This window comes from Eschrichtius robustus, chromosome 3 (genome assembly GCF_028021215.1).
Source record: "Eschrichtius robustus isolate mEscRob2 chromosome 3, mEscRob2.pri, whole genome shotgun sequence".
Classification (NCBI taxonomy): Eukaryota; Metazoa; Chordata; class Mammalia; order Artiodactyla; family Eschrichtiidae; genus Eschrichtius; species Eschrichtius robustus.
The window spans coordinates 133,133,827-133,151,235 of NC_090826.1; the positions used below are offsets into that span (position 1 = coordinate 133,133,827).

At 33.9% G+C, this 17,409-nt stretch overlaps 1 protein-coding gene across 3 annotated transcripts in view; it reads right to left on the minus strand.

Annotated features, from left to right (window-relative positions):
• COP1 (COP1 E3 ubiquitin ligase) overlaps nucleotides 1-17,409 on the minus strand; it is a 273,507-nt gene that overhangs the window by 131,963 nt on the left and 124,135 nt on the right. For all 3 annotated transcript variants that reach the window (XM_068541298.1, XM_068541299.1, XM_068541297.1), the window contains one exon: nucleotides 17,084-17,219. In XM_068541298.1, coding sequence (XP_068397399.1) covers nucleotides 17,084-17,219 — 136 coding nt within the window. The remainder of the gene's footprint in view (nucleotides 1-17,083; nucleotides 17,220-17,409) is intronic.

The following is a 17,409-nucleotide window of genomic DNA, read 5'->3' on the forward strand; positions in this document are numbered from 1 at the left end:
TGCTGGGGCGGGCGGGGGGTATGGGGAGCTGTGGCGAGAAAATGAGATTTAATGATTTCTAGCCTGAATTAAACCTTACTTTTCAACATTCACAGCTCCAAGTTTTAGGAACTCTTATATATAGTACAGATTTATGCTTCATATTATGATCTAATGTGAAAGTATTTCCCTTTTGATGGGAGGTTTAGCCTATTTACATTTATTTATCAAGGACATGTTTGCTTTTATTTCTCTTTTGTGATTATTTATTTATTTATTTATGCATGCTGCGTTGGGTCTTAGTTGCTGCATGCAGGATCTTTGTTGCAGCATGAGGACTTCTTAGTTGCAGGATGCGAACTCTTAGTTGCAGCATGCATGCGGAATCTAGTTCCCTGACCAGGGATTGAACCCAGGCTCCTCGCACTGGGAGCGTGCAGTCTTACCCACTGGACCACCAGGGAAGTCCCCAACTGCATTTTTAATTAAAAAATATCTTTGACCATTTGATTTCTTTCTGCTTTCTGTGTGCTATTCTCATAAATGGGAATTGTAGTATTTCTGTCTAGTGGCTATTTTTATGACTTTATGAATTACTATGGAAAGAAATAAAGGATTCAATGTATCTATTAAGTCTCTAATCTGAACAGAGGACAAAATTATTTTTGCCTTCCCTCTTCCCGTCCTATTGATTACATTGATTATCTTAGAATATATACATTCAAAGATATTTTTACCACTCATTCTTCTGTAAGTGAAAAACCTATAAATAATTATCTGAGCATAGAAATGAATCCCATTATACATATAAAGACAAACTAGCCATGCATTTCTAATATTCACTGACTGTTCCAAACTTATTTATTATAAGTAGGTTCAAGTATCTGATGACTCCATTATACTGTCTAATGCAGTCATATCAAGAAATTTATGTATTAAAATATACATTAGATTTTAAATTATTTTCCTCTTATTTCTCCCTTATATTACAGTTAGGACACTATAATTTTCTTAATGTATGTATAGGTTGCAATATCTGTTAATTTTATTTCAGAAGAGCGTCAATGCTCAAATAAAACTTTATTCATGGATGTTGAAACTTGAATTTCATATAATTTTTACGTCACAAAAAATTATTCTTTATATTTTCTCAACATGTTAAAAATATATAAACTATTCTTAGCTTGTTGCTGTACAAAATTAGACAGTGAGTCAGAATTGGCTTGCAGGTCTTAATTTATTGACCCCTGTCTTGAATGAATGGATACACTTGAATTTATTCTGTAGGCACTAAAGTGAAGCCACATTTAAAGTCTACGTATATATTTGTATGATTATTTTCATTAGCTACTGGTTTTAGTTTTAATCCCATATAAAGCCACAAGATCTTGCTTTAAAGCAACTATTTTAAAATTTTTAATTTTTCTGTTCCCTCTGGCTATCACTGAATAGCTAAAACAAATATGTACACTATCTGACATATATTCTGGAACACTTTTGTGAATGCCAAGTGTTTACACTGTGATAAAATGTCTTTCTACTAAAGCATTTAAAATTAAAGATGCAACTTGAGGCACTTTAAGATCAATATACTGATTATCAAATTTTTCTCATCTAAGTCTACAGCAAGTTATAATTTATACTCACTTAAATTAACTTAGTTGTAGACTCTTCATCTGTCCTAAAACACCTTTCTGTGCACAGTATAACAATATCCTATGATAGATGGTGTTTATTAGAGAACTTTGGAAAACTGAAAATAACTTATGAAGCAACGATTAACAGAAAGATTTTATAAAAACATCTACTAGAGAAAAAAACAATAGTTAAAAAACCAAATATCTTTTGTCCCCAAAGCTACTATGACATTTTGTCCTTTTTGGAATGTGTCTATACTTAGTAAAGTGGAGGGAACGATATGCAAGTAAAAGTTCCAATTCTTTACTTTTGACATTGAAGTAGAAGATACATCTAACTTTTCAGTTCTGTATCCTTGGGTAGCATTTACAAGCAACCAATGAGGTTACAATATTAAATCATTAATGTCACTGCTGTGATGCTTCATCACAAAACAATATAACTATGATAAAAAGAAACTATTTAATGCTACAGAGAGCTAATCTGAAGTGAAAATGTACAATGTAGAAAAAATTTCATAATGAATATATAAAAGTGTGTCCCCAAAATATCAGTTAGCCAGACAGACTTTAATAAAATCAGAAACTCATCTCATATTTCTTATAGAAACAAGTAGACAAAACCACTGAAGAAAAATGTAATAGAGAAAATTTGACTCTTAGTAGATTAATCCTTTCAAACCATCACAGCAGAAAAAAAGAGAGAGAGAGAGAGAGAGAGCGGGGGGGAGAGCTCTTGTTCTAAAATATTTACAGAAATGCAAAGAATTTAGAATAGCAAACACAACTATGAAAAACAGTATCAAAGTTGTAGGATTTGCATTACCTGATTTAAAGCCTTATTATAAAACTACAATAATCAACAGAGCGTGGTACCAGTCTAAGAGCAGACATATAGGTCAATACAATAGAACAGAGAGTCAAGAAGTACATTCATACATATCTGGCTTAATTGAATTTAAACATAGAAGCCAATGGGAAATTCATCTTTTAAACAAATAATGCTTGGAACAAGTGGATATCCATATTGGGGGTAAAACTGAACTCCAACCCTTACTTCACAATCTAATAAAAATTAACTTGGGGACTTCCTTGGTGGTGCAGTGGTTAAGAATCTGCCTGCCAATGCAGGGAACATGGGTTCAAGCCCTGATCCAGGAAGATCCCACATGCTGTGGAGCAACTAAGCCCGTGCACCACAACTACTGAGCCTGCGCTCTAGAGCCCGCGAGCCACAACTACTGATCCTGCATGCCACAACTATTGAAGACCATGCGCCTAGAGCCCGTGCTCCGCAACAAGAGAAGCCCACGCACCGCAACGAAGAGTAGCCCCCGCTGCTGCAAGTAGAGAAAGCCCGTGCAGGGCAACAAAGACCCAACAAGCCAAAAATAAATAAATAGATTAATTAATTAAAAAAAAATTAACTTGAAATGGATTATGGACTTAAATGTGAAAGCTAAAACTATTAAAATTATAGAAGAAAAAAAGGAGAAAAATCTTCACAATTTGGGACAGGTGAACAATTCTGAAGGAAAGAGCTTAAATCATTTTAAAAAACTGATGACCTGGAATTCATAAAAATTAAATATTATGTTATTTGAAAGACACCATTAATAAAAAGGCAAGCGACAGACTCAGAGCAAACACTATCAATACATATTTCTGATATCTAGAATACATAAAAAATTCTCACTATTCAATGATATTAAGGGCCTGATTTTTAAATAATGGGCAAAAGATTTGAATAGATGTTTCATAAAAGATATACAAATGGCCAACATGCAAATTAAAAAGCATTAGTCGTATGGGAAACATATAGTAAAATAACAAGGAAATATCACTATATACACACAAATAAAAAGACTGACAATGCCAGGAGTTACTGAGGATTTGGGACAAATGGAACTCTCTTACATTGCTGACTGGAATGTTAAAATAACTCAATCACGTTGGAAAACAGTTTGGCAGTTTCTTAAAATGTTAAGCACAAACTAATCATACAAGCCAGCAATTTCAATCCCAAGAGAAATAAATATGAATGTGAATATCCAAATGACTTGTATGTGAATATTCATAGCAGCTTTATTCATAATAGTCAAAAATTAGAAATAACTCAAATGTCCATCAACACATGAAGGATAAACAAATTGTGGAATATTCATTAAATGGAATATTGCTAAATAATTAACTAACTAACTACTGCAGAAAACATGGATGAATCTCAAAACACGCTGAGCTAAAAAAGCTAGACACACAAGAGTACATTCTGTATGGTTCCATTTATAAGAAACTCCAGAATGACTAAACTACTCTATGATGACAGAAAGCAGATAACCAGTGGCCTGGGACAGGAGTCTGGAGAATTAAAGGCAAAGTGGCAGGAAATAAAATTTTTGGAAATGTTCTGTATTTTGATTGTGGTTTATACAATTGCCAAAATTAAAACTTAACACTTTATTGTATGTAAATTGTACCTCAACAAGGGTGATTTTTAAAACTACCCAATTTGTGATTCTACATTTATTAAACTTAAGTTATGTAAATAATAGAACAACAAATTAAGCCCTCTCAAGGATGGATCAAAGAACAGTGTTTTATAGTTTTAGATGCTCTCAACAAAAATTACCTATTAATGTGGGAGAGGAAAAGGTAAGAGAAAGAATGTAAACACAAAAACCATTAGTGGTAGAAAAGCATCCGTCTTTCAAGATTAGTATGATATAGCTAATCATAGCGCAAGCTTTTGTCTTATTTCAAGGCATTTTTCAGCTCCACGTGATAAATAATTTTTAAAAGACACATAGGAAACTTTCCGCTGAACACACCAGGATTTGTAATTAAAAGAGTACTAAAAATCTGTAGTTATCACTCAACCAATGATGGAGTGCTTACCGTACGACAGGCTGAGTGGTAGGTCATTTGTGTTAAGTAATGATGAAGCATATAAAATAGTCAGCCAGTCATCACTAAGAGATCAGAAAATCCGATACAAACCCTTTTTTTTCATAGACACACTAAGGCCCCCCAAGTATGACAGAACTTTAATCAAATGTAGTAGTATGTCCTTAGAGCCTCAGCAAATCTACGAGGTCAGGAGTCAGCAAACCTGTTCTGTAAAAGGGTCAGAGAAGCTGTGCAGGTCTCTACTGAAATGACTCAACTCTGCTGTTGCAGTTCAAAATCGGCCATAGGCAATATGTAAAGGAATGAGCATGACTGTGTTCCAACAAAACTTTACTTATGGACGCTGAAACTTAAATTTCATGTCATTATTATAAATCATGTTACTGTACATCATTATGTTATTATTTTTCTTTTGATTTTTTCAACCAATTAAAAATATAAAAACCATGCTTAGTTCATGGGCCATTCAAAAATAGGTGATGGACCAAATTCGAGTCCCATGGGCCATAGTTTGCTGATTCCTGTACTAGGTATAAAAGTCAGTATTTTTCTTATTCATAATGTCTTCTTTTATATAAATAAAACCAGTGCAAAGCTTGAAACTTACAAATACCAAAAATTTTAAAGTAATTACAAAGAAATATGAATTTTTTCATAATACATTTATACCAATGGCAGTATTTACATTTAAAATTATTTTTAAAGGATAATAGAATAGTATTTTCTGGACATTGTCTATAGACATATGTGTCTATTGCTCTAAGACAAGAGTATGTGCCCAGTAAATATTAGTTAAATACATTTCAGAACCAACTTTTGATTCCCTATGAGTGTAATCTGTCAAATGTAATATATTCCTTACTATCTTTATATGAACACACTGAGCATAGTAAGGTGAACAGCCCTACTGACATTAGTCACCACACTCACTCTATTACATCTCAGTGATCTCAGAGTCTATTAAGATACGGCAAACCACTTGACCTCATATTAAATGGAAACAAACTACTTTATTTTTTAGCTCCTATTTGCAGTTTCATCGTTTCTTCCCTTTGTCAAGCTAGTAGCTATCACTTCTTGCTGCTGTCATTGGACCTATCTATTGAAATTTCCCTTCCCTTTATAATTTGAAGAGACACAAACCAGACAACTAAGATTACAGGGGTTGTATATAAAAAAGTCAATAGACATGAAGTAACCCAAGAAGCTGGCCATTTGTGAATGTATGAGCTTTAGTCATTAATTTAATAGCATTTATTTTGTTCTAAAGCCTTTTTATTTTTCATTTCAGCCTTGGTTACTGACTACGTTTCAGCCATATGAGACTGCCAGAGGTTAAATTCTGTATAGGTGAAGTGTGAGCATAATATGAAACTATTACGAACAGTAGATTTAACTCAGATAAAGGGGAAAAAAATCAAAATGGTACATGTGTACAACTGCTCTTAGAGTAACAGCCATTCTTACCTAAGTTTTAAATGTCTGATGTTAGCAATATATAGGCAAATTACCACATCTAAGGCAAATAATGGTACACTGAAGTTGCCTTTGTCAAATATTTATATTATAAAACACTTCACCAGAATGTTTTCTGTATACTGATATCACAGTTATTTCTAAGTTGCAGTTAACTGCAGTCCTACTAAATTCACACTAGTGACAAGATGGACAGAGACTTTGATTTTATCTGAAGGAAACCAGAATATGTCACCCCCAAATATGCCTCTTTGACATAAAAATCATTTTGAGCTGAAGGCAACCAAAAAGCAGCAAATGAAGAAAAAGCTCTCTCCATCCTTCCCCTCTTTCTGCCTAAAAGCAGGGTATAAATGCTCTTTACTGGACACTCTAGACTCTTACCAGCCCACAGATGGCACTAGAGGAATCTGCAAACAAACTAGTTCCCTCTGTACATATACCTTCCCACAGCTCGCTGTCCTTGGAAGCCTAAAACTGCTTTTCTCTGTCCTGTCTTTATTCTACAGATTATTGTTGTTTGTTAAAGATGCAATATAAGCCAGAGTTCTAGGCCACCTCTCTGAGTTACTCATTTCCCTGCGTTTCTCTCACATATATATGAAATATATATATTAATAAACTTCTGTTTTTCTTTTGTTAATCTGTCTTTTGTTATAGGGATCCCAGCCAAAACCTCAGAAAGGTAGATGGAAAAGGACTTTTCCTCCCCTACATAACCTCCTGATTAAGTCAAAAGTGTAAGAAAGAGTGAATAAAAAGATTACATTTAAGAACATATTTTTTTCAAATTTTAAAAGGTTCAAAACTTCCCTCTCAACCCCCCAAAATGTGTACCCTACTTACTGGCAGCCCAGTGACTCACTTCTATATCAAAGTGAGATGGTCCTCCAGCAAGAGTAAAAGTAGGCTTCCTTTTAAGAACTCAGCTTTGCAGGTTAATTATTAACATGAAATATCAATATTTTATATGTTAAAGACCTCAACCCCAATTTTCACTATAAACTTCCTTCACCAAAAATTACTACAACAACTTGGAGAGAAAATAAGATACTTTATTTGTTCTTGGTTCTCTAAGCTAGAGTTTCCCTATCACTGTGCAGCAGGCAAAACAAATTAAGTTAAACATGTGATTAATCCCCTCTGTCCTTAGGACAGTTGATTATAAGCTGGTTCTCCAACCCAGCCCTCACTCAACTGTTCTAAGAAGAGAAGGAATAAATGTCTTGGTACAAATGCAACCCATTCACAGCACACTATGACAACTTATTGGTTAGGAAACTATAAACTAAATGGGGTTTTTTTTTAACCTTATTTTCTTTGATTCATAAACTATAAAAAATAAATAATGATGGTCTTCTCCTAAAGAATTAAAATGATAAATATTTCCTATTAGAAGTAAACTTCTTCTACTGGAAGTAAATATCTTCTTTGTAAAGCTCTTAACCTAAGACAGTGTCCCCAAAGTGCCATCTCAGACCAGCAGCATCAGTATCTCCTGAGAATGTTAGAAATTCTTGGCCCCAGCACAGACTACTGAATCAGAAACTCTGGGAGTGGGCCCAGCAACCTGTGTTTTAACAAGCCCTCCAGCTATATCTGAGGCCTACCAAAGTTTGAGAACCATTGTCCTTAGGCATGTTAGTAAATCTGAAACAGTAAGAATATTGCCTAACATTTACTTAGTAGTTACAGTGTGCCACACAAAATGCTAAAAAATTTCAAATAAGTTCTCATTACATCTCATTTTAAAAGGATGAATTGAAACTACTGCTAATTAGGCTAGATAGCTGAAATAAATAAAATTATTTTTTTAAACTACATGAGACTTCACTCATTCAAATTGGTCTTCTTTGTCCCCATTCCAAATTAGTAGTTTTACTATAAAGATTTACAAAGGCCTTCCCCTATAGAGGTAGTCTATATCATTCAACACGTGTGAATAATTATATTCCCTTATTTCTCCTCCACATATTTTATCCAGAGAAGTTGCAAACCAAGCTTTATCTTCCCCCTAAACTTAAGCAAGTACAATGATAGCCAGCCTTTAACAACAATTACTACTTCTACCACAAACTGTAACAAGACATTACAAAGACAGGATTTTGAACACAATGAAGTAATAGCAGAAAGTATAGTAATGGCACTTCCTATCTTAAAAATCAAGCAGAGAAATAATAATCTATAGAAATTCAGAAGAAAAAACTTAAAAGAACCACTTCAAATACCTCCAGGAACCTGAAAGTCATAGCCTAAACTGAACTCCCTCTTTAGTCAACTCCCTCAGCATTTTATCAGATCCCCACAAGCATTTATTATTTATTTTTTACCTTGCATTTTAGTTTATTCTACAACTGAGTCAACAAACAGGAGAGCCCATTAGATATCAGGTAAACTACCCAGTGTTACAAGTACAAAGATGAAAAAGAATTCCCTGCCAAATATGCAAATACCTCTCTGACCACAGTCTCCATAGCACCCCCGCCCCCCCCCCACTTACTCTCTATTCTCAAAACCCTTCATTCTTGTCCTCTACAAAGCTGATTCCACCACTTTTGCCTCTTTCTCAGACCTCTCCTATCTTTATTTCCTTCAGTCTGCAGTTTAAATTCCACGGTCCATAAGTTTAATCATTTTCGTCATCTAATATCTTTTTCTTTCACAGTCAAACATGAACGCTAACCACCCTTTCTACCTGTCACTCTGAGATGACATATGGAAAGAGCATAAACTCTTAAGAGAAGAACTCCTTTATCTCCTTGTCACTAAATATACAAACATGCCTGCCTTTGAACCCATTCTCTTCTCCTTCCCTCCTATTATGGAGGAGGAAGTGTCCTCCCTTTTAATGAAAGCAAAAAGTCTTACTTTGCTTTGGATTCAATCCTGCACATGATCTAATTCTACAAATTATCTCATGTTTCCTCATTGGTTTTCATGGCAATAAACTCTCTTAGTTTTCATTTTCACCTGAGAACCTTCTTGATCTGCTTTACGGGTTCCTCCTCGTCTACCTGATCTTTAAATGTTGGAGCTCTATGAGTCTACAACCATGGTGTCAATTACCAACTGTACAAATTCCCATATTCATAGACCTCTTCTCTGTACAACCAAAGAGCCTATGCATAATCTCCCATGTGCCTCCTTACCTTTAAACCTACTCTTCTTCCAGTATCCCTATCTCTGTAAATGACACCAATATTTTTCAGCCGAGCTCCTCAAGCCTAAAGCCTGGAAGCTATATTCCACTCCTCCAAGGACAACACCCATCAATCATCAAGTTTTGTCTACCTTAGTCCCCAAATATTTTTTAAAATATTTATTTATTTATTTATGGCTGCATCAGGTCTTAGCTGCAGCACGTGGGATCTTTCATTGCAGTGCGCAGGCTCTTTGCTGCGGCGCATGGGCTTCTCTCTAGTTGTGGCATATGGGCTCAGTAGTTGTGGTGCGTGGGCTCTCTAATTGTGGCATGTGGGCTCTCTAGTTGTGGTATGTGGGCTCAGTAGTTGTTGTGCATGGGCTTAGTTGTCCCGGGGCATGTGCGATCTTAGCTCCCTGATCAGGGATGAACCCGCATCCCCTGCATTGGAAGGAAGGATTCTTAACCACTGGACCACCAGGGAAGTCCCCAGTCCCCAAATATTTTTAAAATACTTCTTCACCTAAGCCTCACTGACCTTACCCTAGTACAGGTCACACGCCATCATCATGTATTGATGCTATGCCTGGCCAGTTTCAACAACCACCTATATATTGGATCTCCCTACTTCCTACTCTTGCTTCTTTCAAATCCATTCTCCATGTTGTACCCAGTAGATGCTTTCATAGCACTTACAACACTTTATTCTATATATTGGCTTATAGGTTTGTCTCTCCACTATTCTGTGTATCACTCTTATTTGTACTCTCAGCACTTAAAGTATTTGTTATGAATAGGTACAATTTTGAAAAGTTAAAACAAAAACAATATCCTAGAAAAATACAGGTGAACATATACATATAACTGATCTCAGGATTGCAGAAAATTTTTCTCGATTAAAAAAGAAAGAAAAGAAAAACTAGAGCTTAGTTTTAAAAACTAAGAAGAGCATACGGCAACTACCTCCCAATGAAGCCTATTCCACTTCTACACACTGCTGACTACAAAGATCTTCCTTATATTAACCTTAAAATGTGGCTTCCAGCCGTTAGTCCTACTTTTATCTCTTGGTACCAAACAGAACCACTCTAATTCCTCTTTTACTTTGATTATTTGAAGAGAGTCATTAGGTTAACAAGCTCTACTCTTCTCCAGGTAAATAATTTTATCATGAATAAAAGGCAGCATTCTAATTCTAAGCCTTTGTTGTAGGCATCTATTTTATGTTCTGATTAGTGACAAACTTACTAGTCTACTAAAATCTCAAATGCTAGCCTAACTAACACTTTCTTTGTGGTAATAAGCATAAAATGATCTGAGTTTATGGTTTCACTATGTGCTACTGACAAGCCTCAGCGTAAGCAAGGGCAAAGGAAAATAAACAGGAAAAATAAGAGGAATTGAGATGAGAAGAGGAAAAATAGGAAAGAGGCTATGGGGAAGAGAGAGGATGTAGCAATTTCTAACGCTTAAACTTAGACTGTGTGTATTTCGTCTTTAGCCTGTATCTTGAATTGTCACAGAAGTAGGAAACTCATTAACACATGCTGACAATCTTGGACGCTTCTATTTTAAGTTGTTAACATTAACTTATTTTTCTGTCATGTGTCATTGGTGATTTACAGACTTCTTTTTTAGCCTAGGGATACTTTCTTCAAAGGAATACTTATCAGAAAGCAAATATGTAAAAGCAGGTTAAGGTAGACAACTGCTAGAGCCCTGCCTGCTCTGGGTCCTCCCAGAGTATGCAGAAAGTTTTCCATTCATTCATGCATTCATTCAACAACTATTTACTAATGGGCACCTACCATGTGCCAGGCATGGAGATGCAGCGGGAAATAAGGCAGATAAGACTCCCTCCCTGATGAAGCTTCAAGCCTAGAACACAATTTTTTAAATTACTGCTTTAAAAAACTGGTCCTGGGCCAAATTCTGAAAAAAAAAAAAAAAAAAAAATCCTTTCCTCTGCACTCCCACTCCTCCCATTTCTCATCAACCCCAGATGGCCCGATAACTCTTTAGACAATAACAGAAATATCTTTTGACAAAAAGAGAAGTGCATAAGTCGTCCTAAAAATCATACTTCTTCCTTACCAAGTAATTAATTACCTGGAGACAACCTATTTTTAAGTACAAATTTAAAACTCATGGCATTCTACAATAAAGAATACATTAAAAGGTACCCTAAACCTGGATCAGCACTGATTGTCATTATAAACTGAAGTTTAGTAAAAAACAATCCTTATAACTGGCTACTACAAAAAAATAAATATTTAATTTGAATACTTTCAAACTATGGCAAAAGTGACACTGGAACGTCATATCTACATTAAATTGAAAATAAAAAATTTTCATTATCAAGGCCAAGTTAGACAAGACAGTAATAGGGATACAAAGTATCAGAAACTCAAAAGAATTACTTCTTTTGTTTGTCTCAAAAGTAAAGTGCTTTCAGAAACTTTTCCCAAGGTTTCAACAGATCCTGAAGGGACAACAGAACAGCAGAACACAGGGCCCAGAATGTCTTAGTTCAAATCTTAGTTCTGTCATTTAGTAGCACTGTGTTGATCTTGGACAAGTTAGAAAATTTCTCTCTACCTCAATTCCTCACCTGTAGAATGAGATTAATAGCAATGCCTTACTCCACAGTAAAGATTAAATGAGTTAGTGAAATACTTACAAGGTCATGTAAAATACTTACAATGGTGTCTGAAGAAAAGTAATCAAACACTACATTACCAGCAGCAAAAAAATGCCACAATATATAATCATTTTCTTCTTATGAATTTACTAATGCCTGATGTAAGTCTAATTCAAGAGTTTGAGAAAATATAAGCAAAAATGTTAACATAATCTGTAAACTACAGAGGGAGTGTATAACAATTTTAACCAAAACAATCTAGGTATGCAATGTTCAAACCAAGAATTCAACAGCCATTGCTACTAAGTATTCAGTAAGTTTAAACAATGCAGTTTCATTCCTCTCTGGTGGTCATGAATACCTAATTCAAGAAAAAATGCAAAATGTTCCATTATTGCTATGTGTAAGAAAAGTTCTCTATCCTTTCTCTTACTTGGTGACGTTAACCTAGGACCATCTAGTATTTATGAGAATGAACTTCACTATAATCCTCTGATTTCATACCTTTTCTATTGTCTATTAGTTGAGACAGTGTCAAAGTAAACAAATGCTGCCACCTTGTGGACTCACGAGTATGGTGTTAAATAACCCAAAGTGATCCATAAGCAAAGGAAGACATATTTTAAAAGTGAAAGTTTCCGGTTCAGCTTTTTCTCTCAGTGAGATTCTCACTGCAATAAATGACCAACACTAAATACATGTCATGCAATTTTACAGGAAGAATACTTTTTTTTACAATGTAATAAAATAATGCACCAAATTCAACATTGTCATCTCTAACACGTCTTCACCCCTCTTCCCAAAAGAAATTCTTCATTAAATGTCCTAATTTGCAAGGAATTAAAAGCCTTTAAAATGAATTTATTATCAATGATGTGTCTGAATGTGAGAAACTAGAAAAAGCAAAAAATCACCAGGATTGTGAAAGTTTCAAAGTCCCTTCAATACTATGGATACTATGTTCCTTTGCTGCTGCCTATTACAGTCCTTCAAGCGTTCTGCCTGATAAACTTCTTAAACTGGAAATTTTTCCTTCAGAAATGTTAATTCAATGTAAATAAGAGAAAAGAATGGATGTCAACATGAAGATGAAACAACTAAAGGTACCTTTAAATTTTTTATTTTGCTTGAAATATTTTGATATAACTAATCTCACTTTCAGTAAGTTATATTTCTAAACTGAAATCTTAAGTCTTCCTATAACAGTAAATGTCTGCCTCAGAAAACACAGCACTCTGATATAAATGTCTTTATGTGATCAAGGTTTACTTATTTTTTAAAAAATAGAATTACATTATATCAAGCTAAAATGGCTTTCAGGAATGAAGAATAGTTCTTACACTTTTTTGAATACCTAGAGATGTATAACCAATCCTACATTTTCTAACTAGAAATGCTGCTTTTGTAATATGAAGTTAAGAAGGAAATTTTTATTTTGTTTTTGGTTTTTTGTTCATTTTTAAATGGAGAAGAAAATACAATATAGGATGAATTCACAATGGTCAGGGACATTAATCGTTATTACAACAGAGTTCTAATCTGTATTACATTTCAGTTGGGTAGAGCCATATAATTATAAGTAAATGTGTACATACCAGATCAGTATTATTTCTTCTATAAAGGCACTGAAATAAAATTGAGAGCTCTCCTGAATCCAAGCATCAAAGCTGGCCTGTTCATGATTACACTCCTAGCCTCTCCCACACTAGGTAGTCAATGAATTTTTGTTAAATAGGTTAATTACTAATTTAATTAATTAGTTAAACAAAACCCACAATCTACTGCATTTTAAAACTTTAATCACTCCAGTGCCTGATTCGGAAAACTTACACTGCCAACATATAGAAAAATAAATAAATGTATGATTTTTGTCTTGTTACCAAGTTAAACAACAAGCTTGAATACAATAAAAGATTTAATGCAATAGTCTCTTTAGCTAATGGCCTGAATTTCAAGATCAATATTCATATACATAAATGAAAATCTCAGGCATGAAAATGGAAAAGCACATGTAGTTTCAGTAATTTTTAAAAAGGTAAAAATTGTCAAATTCCTGATCCACATCAAAAACATCTTTTTAAAGGCTTCTTCATTCTCTCTATAAAATTTGAACATAGACTAGCAATTTGATGATTCCAAGGGACTACTGCTAATTGTGTTAGAGGTGATAAAGCCCCGTGGTTATACAATATCCATATTTTAAGACATAGAGATTCTTAAGAATCTACGGTTGAAATGACATAATACCTGGGATTTGCTTCAAAATACTTAAGCAAAGAAAGTAAGAATGAAGAGTATAAACAAAGCAAGTACAGCAAAATTTGGATCACTGATGAGTCTGGGAGATGATTATATAAAGGATTCTATTCTTTCCATCTTTATGTATATTAGAAAATTTATTAAAAATTTTTAAAGAATGGTCAAGATGATGAAGATAAAAATAATATAAATTAATAACAAAAAGATAACTAGAAAACCCTAATATTTGAAAACTACTGTCTCAGTAGTCCATGAGTCTAAATATAATCAAATTTGAAATTTAAAAGATTTTGAAATGAGTGAAAATGAAAAATATCATATCTTTGATATAATAACAATGAACAATCTAAAAAGAAAATTACAGAAACAATTTCATTTACACGAGCATCAAAAAAATATTTAGGAATTAACAAAGGAGGTGACTTGTACAATGAGAAGTACTAAACATTGCTGAAAGAAACTAAGACATAAATGAAAACATACCCCATGTTCATGGACTGGAAGGCTGAATATTGTTAAGATGTCAGATACCACCCAAAGTGATCTACAGATTTAATGCAATTCCTATCAAAATCCCAATGACTTTTTTTTCAGAAATAGAAAAACCCATCCTAAGATTCACACAGATTTCCAAAGGACCTGAAGTAGCTAGAGGACTCATACTTCTTGATTTCAAAACTTACTACAAAGCTACAGTAATCAAAAAACATAGATAAAAACAGACATATACACCAATGGAATAGAAGAGAGAACACAGAAATAAACCCTTGCATATATGGTCAAAGGATTTTTGACGAGAGTGCCAAGACCATTCACTGGAGAAAGGACAGTTTTTTCAAAAATGATTCTGAGAAAACTAGATATTCACATGCAAAAGAATGAAGTTAGATCCTTACCTAAAACTATATACAAAAATTAATTCAAAATGGATCAAAAACCTAAATCTAAAACCATAAAATTCTTTTCACAACTTGGGATTTGGCAATGATTTCTTGGATATGACACCACAGGCACAAGCAACAAAAGAAAAAATAGACAAATAAGGCTTCATAAAAATTTTTAAACTGTGTGCATTGACAACAGACAATAATATCAACAGAGTAAAAAGGCAACCCACAGAATGAGAGAAAATATTTATAAATCTGATAAAGGATTAATATTCAGAATATATAGAAAGCTCCTGAAACCAACAATCAAAAACAAACTCGATTCAAAAATGGACAAAGGACTTGAAAAGACATTTTCCCGAAGAAGATATACAAATGACCAAGAAGCACATGAAAAGACATTTAACATCACTAATCATTAGGGAAATTCAAATCAAATCTAAGCAATCAAACCTAACCTCATACCCAGCAGAATGGCTACTATCAAAAAAATAGAAAATAAATACTGGCAAAGATGTGGAGAAATTGGAACCCTTAGGCTCTGCTGGTAGAAATGCAAAATGGTATAGCCCTGGTGGAAAATAGTATGGCAGTTCCTCAAAAAATTAAAAATAGAATTACCATTTGATCCGGCAATTCCATTTCTGGGTATATACCCAAAAGAATCGCAAGCAAGGTCTCAAAGAGATAGTTTTACACCCATGTTCATAGTAGCATTATTCACAGTAGCTAAAACATGGAAGCAACACAAGTGTCCTTTGACAGACAGACGGATGACCAAAATGTGTTATATACATGCAATGGAATGTTATTCAGCTTTAAAAAGGAAGGAAATCCTGACATATGCTATAGCATGGATGTACACTGATGATACCACACTAAGTGAAATAAGCCAGTCACAAAAAGACAAATATTGCACCATTCCACTTATATGAGATACTTGCAATAGTCAGAATCATAGACAAAGAAAGTAGAATGGTGGTTGCCAGGACTGGGGGCAAGAGGAAACAAGGAGTTATTGTTTAATGGGTACTGAGTTTCAGTTTTACAAGATGTCAAGTATTAAAGAGATGGATGGTGATGACAGTTGCACAGTATTATGAATGCATTCAATAACACTGAACAGTACACTTATTAAGATGGTAAATTTTATGTCATGTGTATTTTACCAGAATAAAAAAATTTTTGGAAAAAAGAAAAGATATCAATCACATCAAAATTTGTGAGATGCAGTTAATGCAACACTTGGAGGGAAATTTATAACACAAATTATCTATATTAGAAAAGAAGAAAGGTTTCAACTCAATCATTTCAGTTTCTACCTTAAGAAACTAGCAAGATAAGAGCAAATTACTCCTAAAGAAAGCAGAAAATGTGAAATAATAAAGTTAAGAGTAGAAATCAATGAAACAGAGAACAGAAAAATAGACAGTATCAATAAACCAGGAGCTGGTTCTTTGAGAAGATAAATAAAATAGAAAACTTCTAAGCCAGACTATTAAGTATAAAAAAAAAAAAAAAAGGAAACAAATTTCTGAAATCAAGGATGAGAAAGGAAAAATCATTACAGAATCTAAAGACATCAAAAGGATAATAAAGGAATACTATAAACACTTGTATGCCAATAAATTCAACAACCTAGATGAAATGGACAAATTCCTTGAAAGGCACAAACTAAAAATAATGCTCAATCAAGAAGAAATGGATAACCTGATTAGCCTTATATCTCTTCTAAAAATTGGATTTGTATTTAAAAATCTTCCCTCAAAGAAAACTCAAGACCAAGATGGCTTCACTGGGGAATTGTACAAAATATGTAAGGAAGAAATAACACCATTCTTTACAAACTCTTCTAAAAAACTGAAGAGGAGAGAGCATTTATTAGGAGCACACCTTGTCATTAAAACCACACAAAAGAATTACAAGAAAACAAACTGCAGCCCTATGAGGTGGATACTAACAATCATTACATTTTAGAGATAAATTGAGGACTAAAGAGATTCAGAAACTTGCCTAAGACCGCAGAGCTAAAAATTGGCAGGCAACCTGGATTTCAGAACAGAGGCTCTTAACCATAACACTATAACTGCTTCTCAAATTCAATTAAATTCTAGACACTCCTGCAAAAGAAAATAGTATGCTGCCCCATACTTACCTAGAAACTATGCTGGAACCATTATAGAGATCACTAGCATATGATAATGTAGCCAAAGGTCGTACTGAATTATATCGAGTAAACTTGGACAAGCATTCCTGAAATTCATCCAACTGGCTCGCAGTTCGACTGTCATCTATATGAAGAAAACAAAACAAAATAAATGAATTGAACTGCAACATAAGTCAAAGAGCAATATCCACAGACTAAAAACTATATTCTAAACACAAACAACAACTCTTCAAGAGTACTTAGAGAGGACTAACATATACAAATTAATGAGCTGATCTTTCAACTTTTAAGAAAACTTTCTCAGTGGTTCTTGA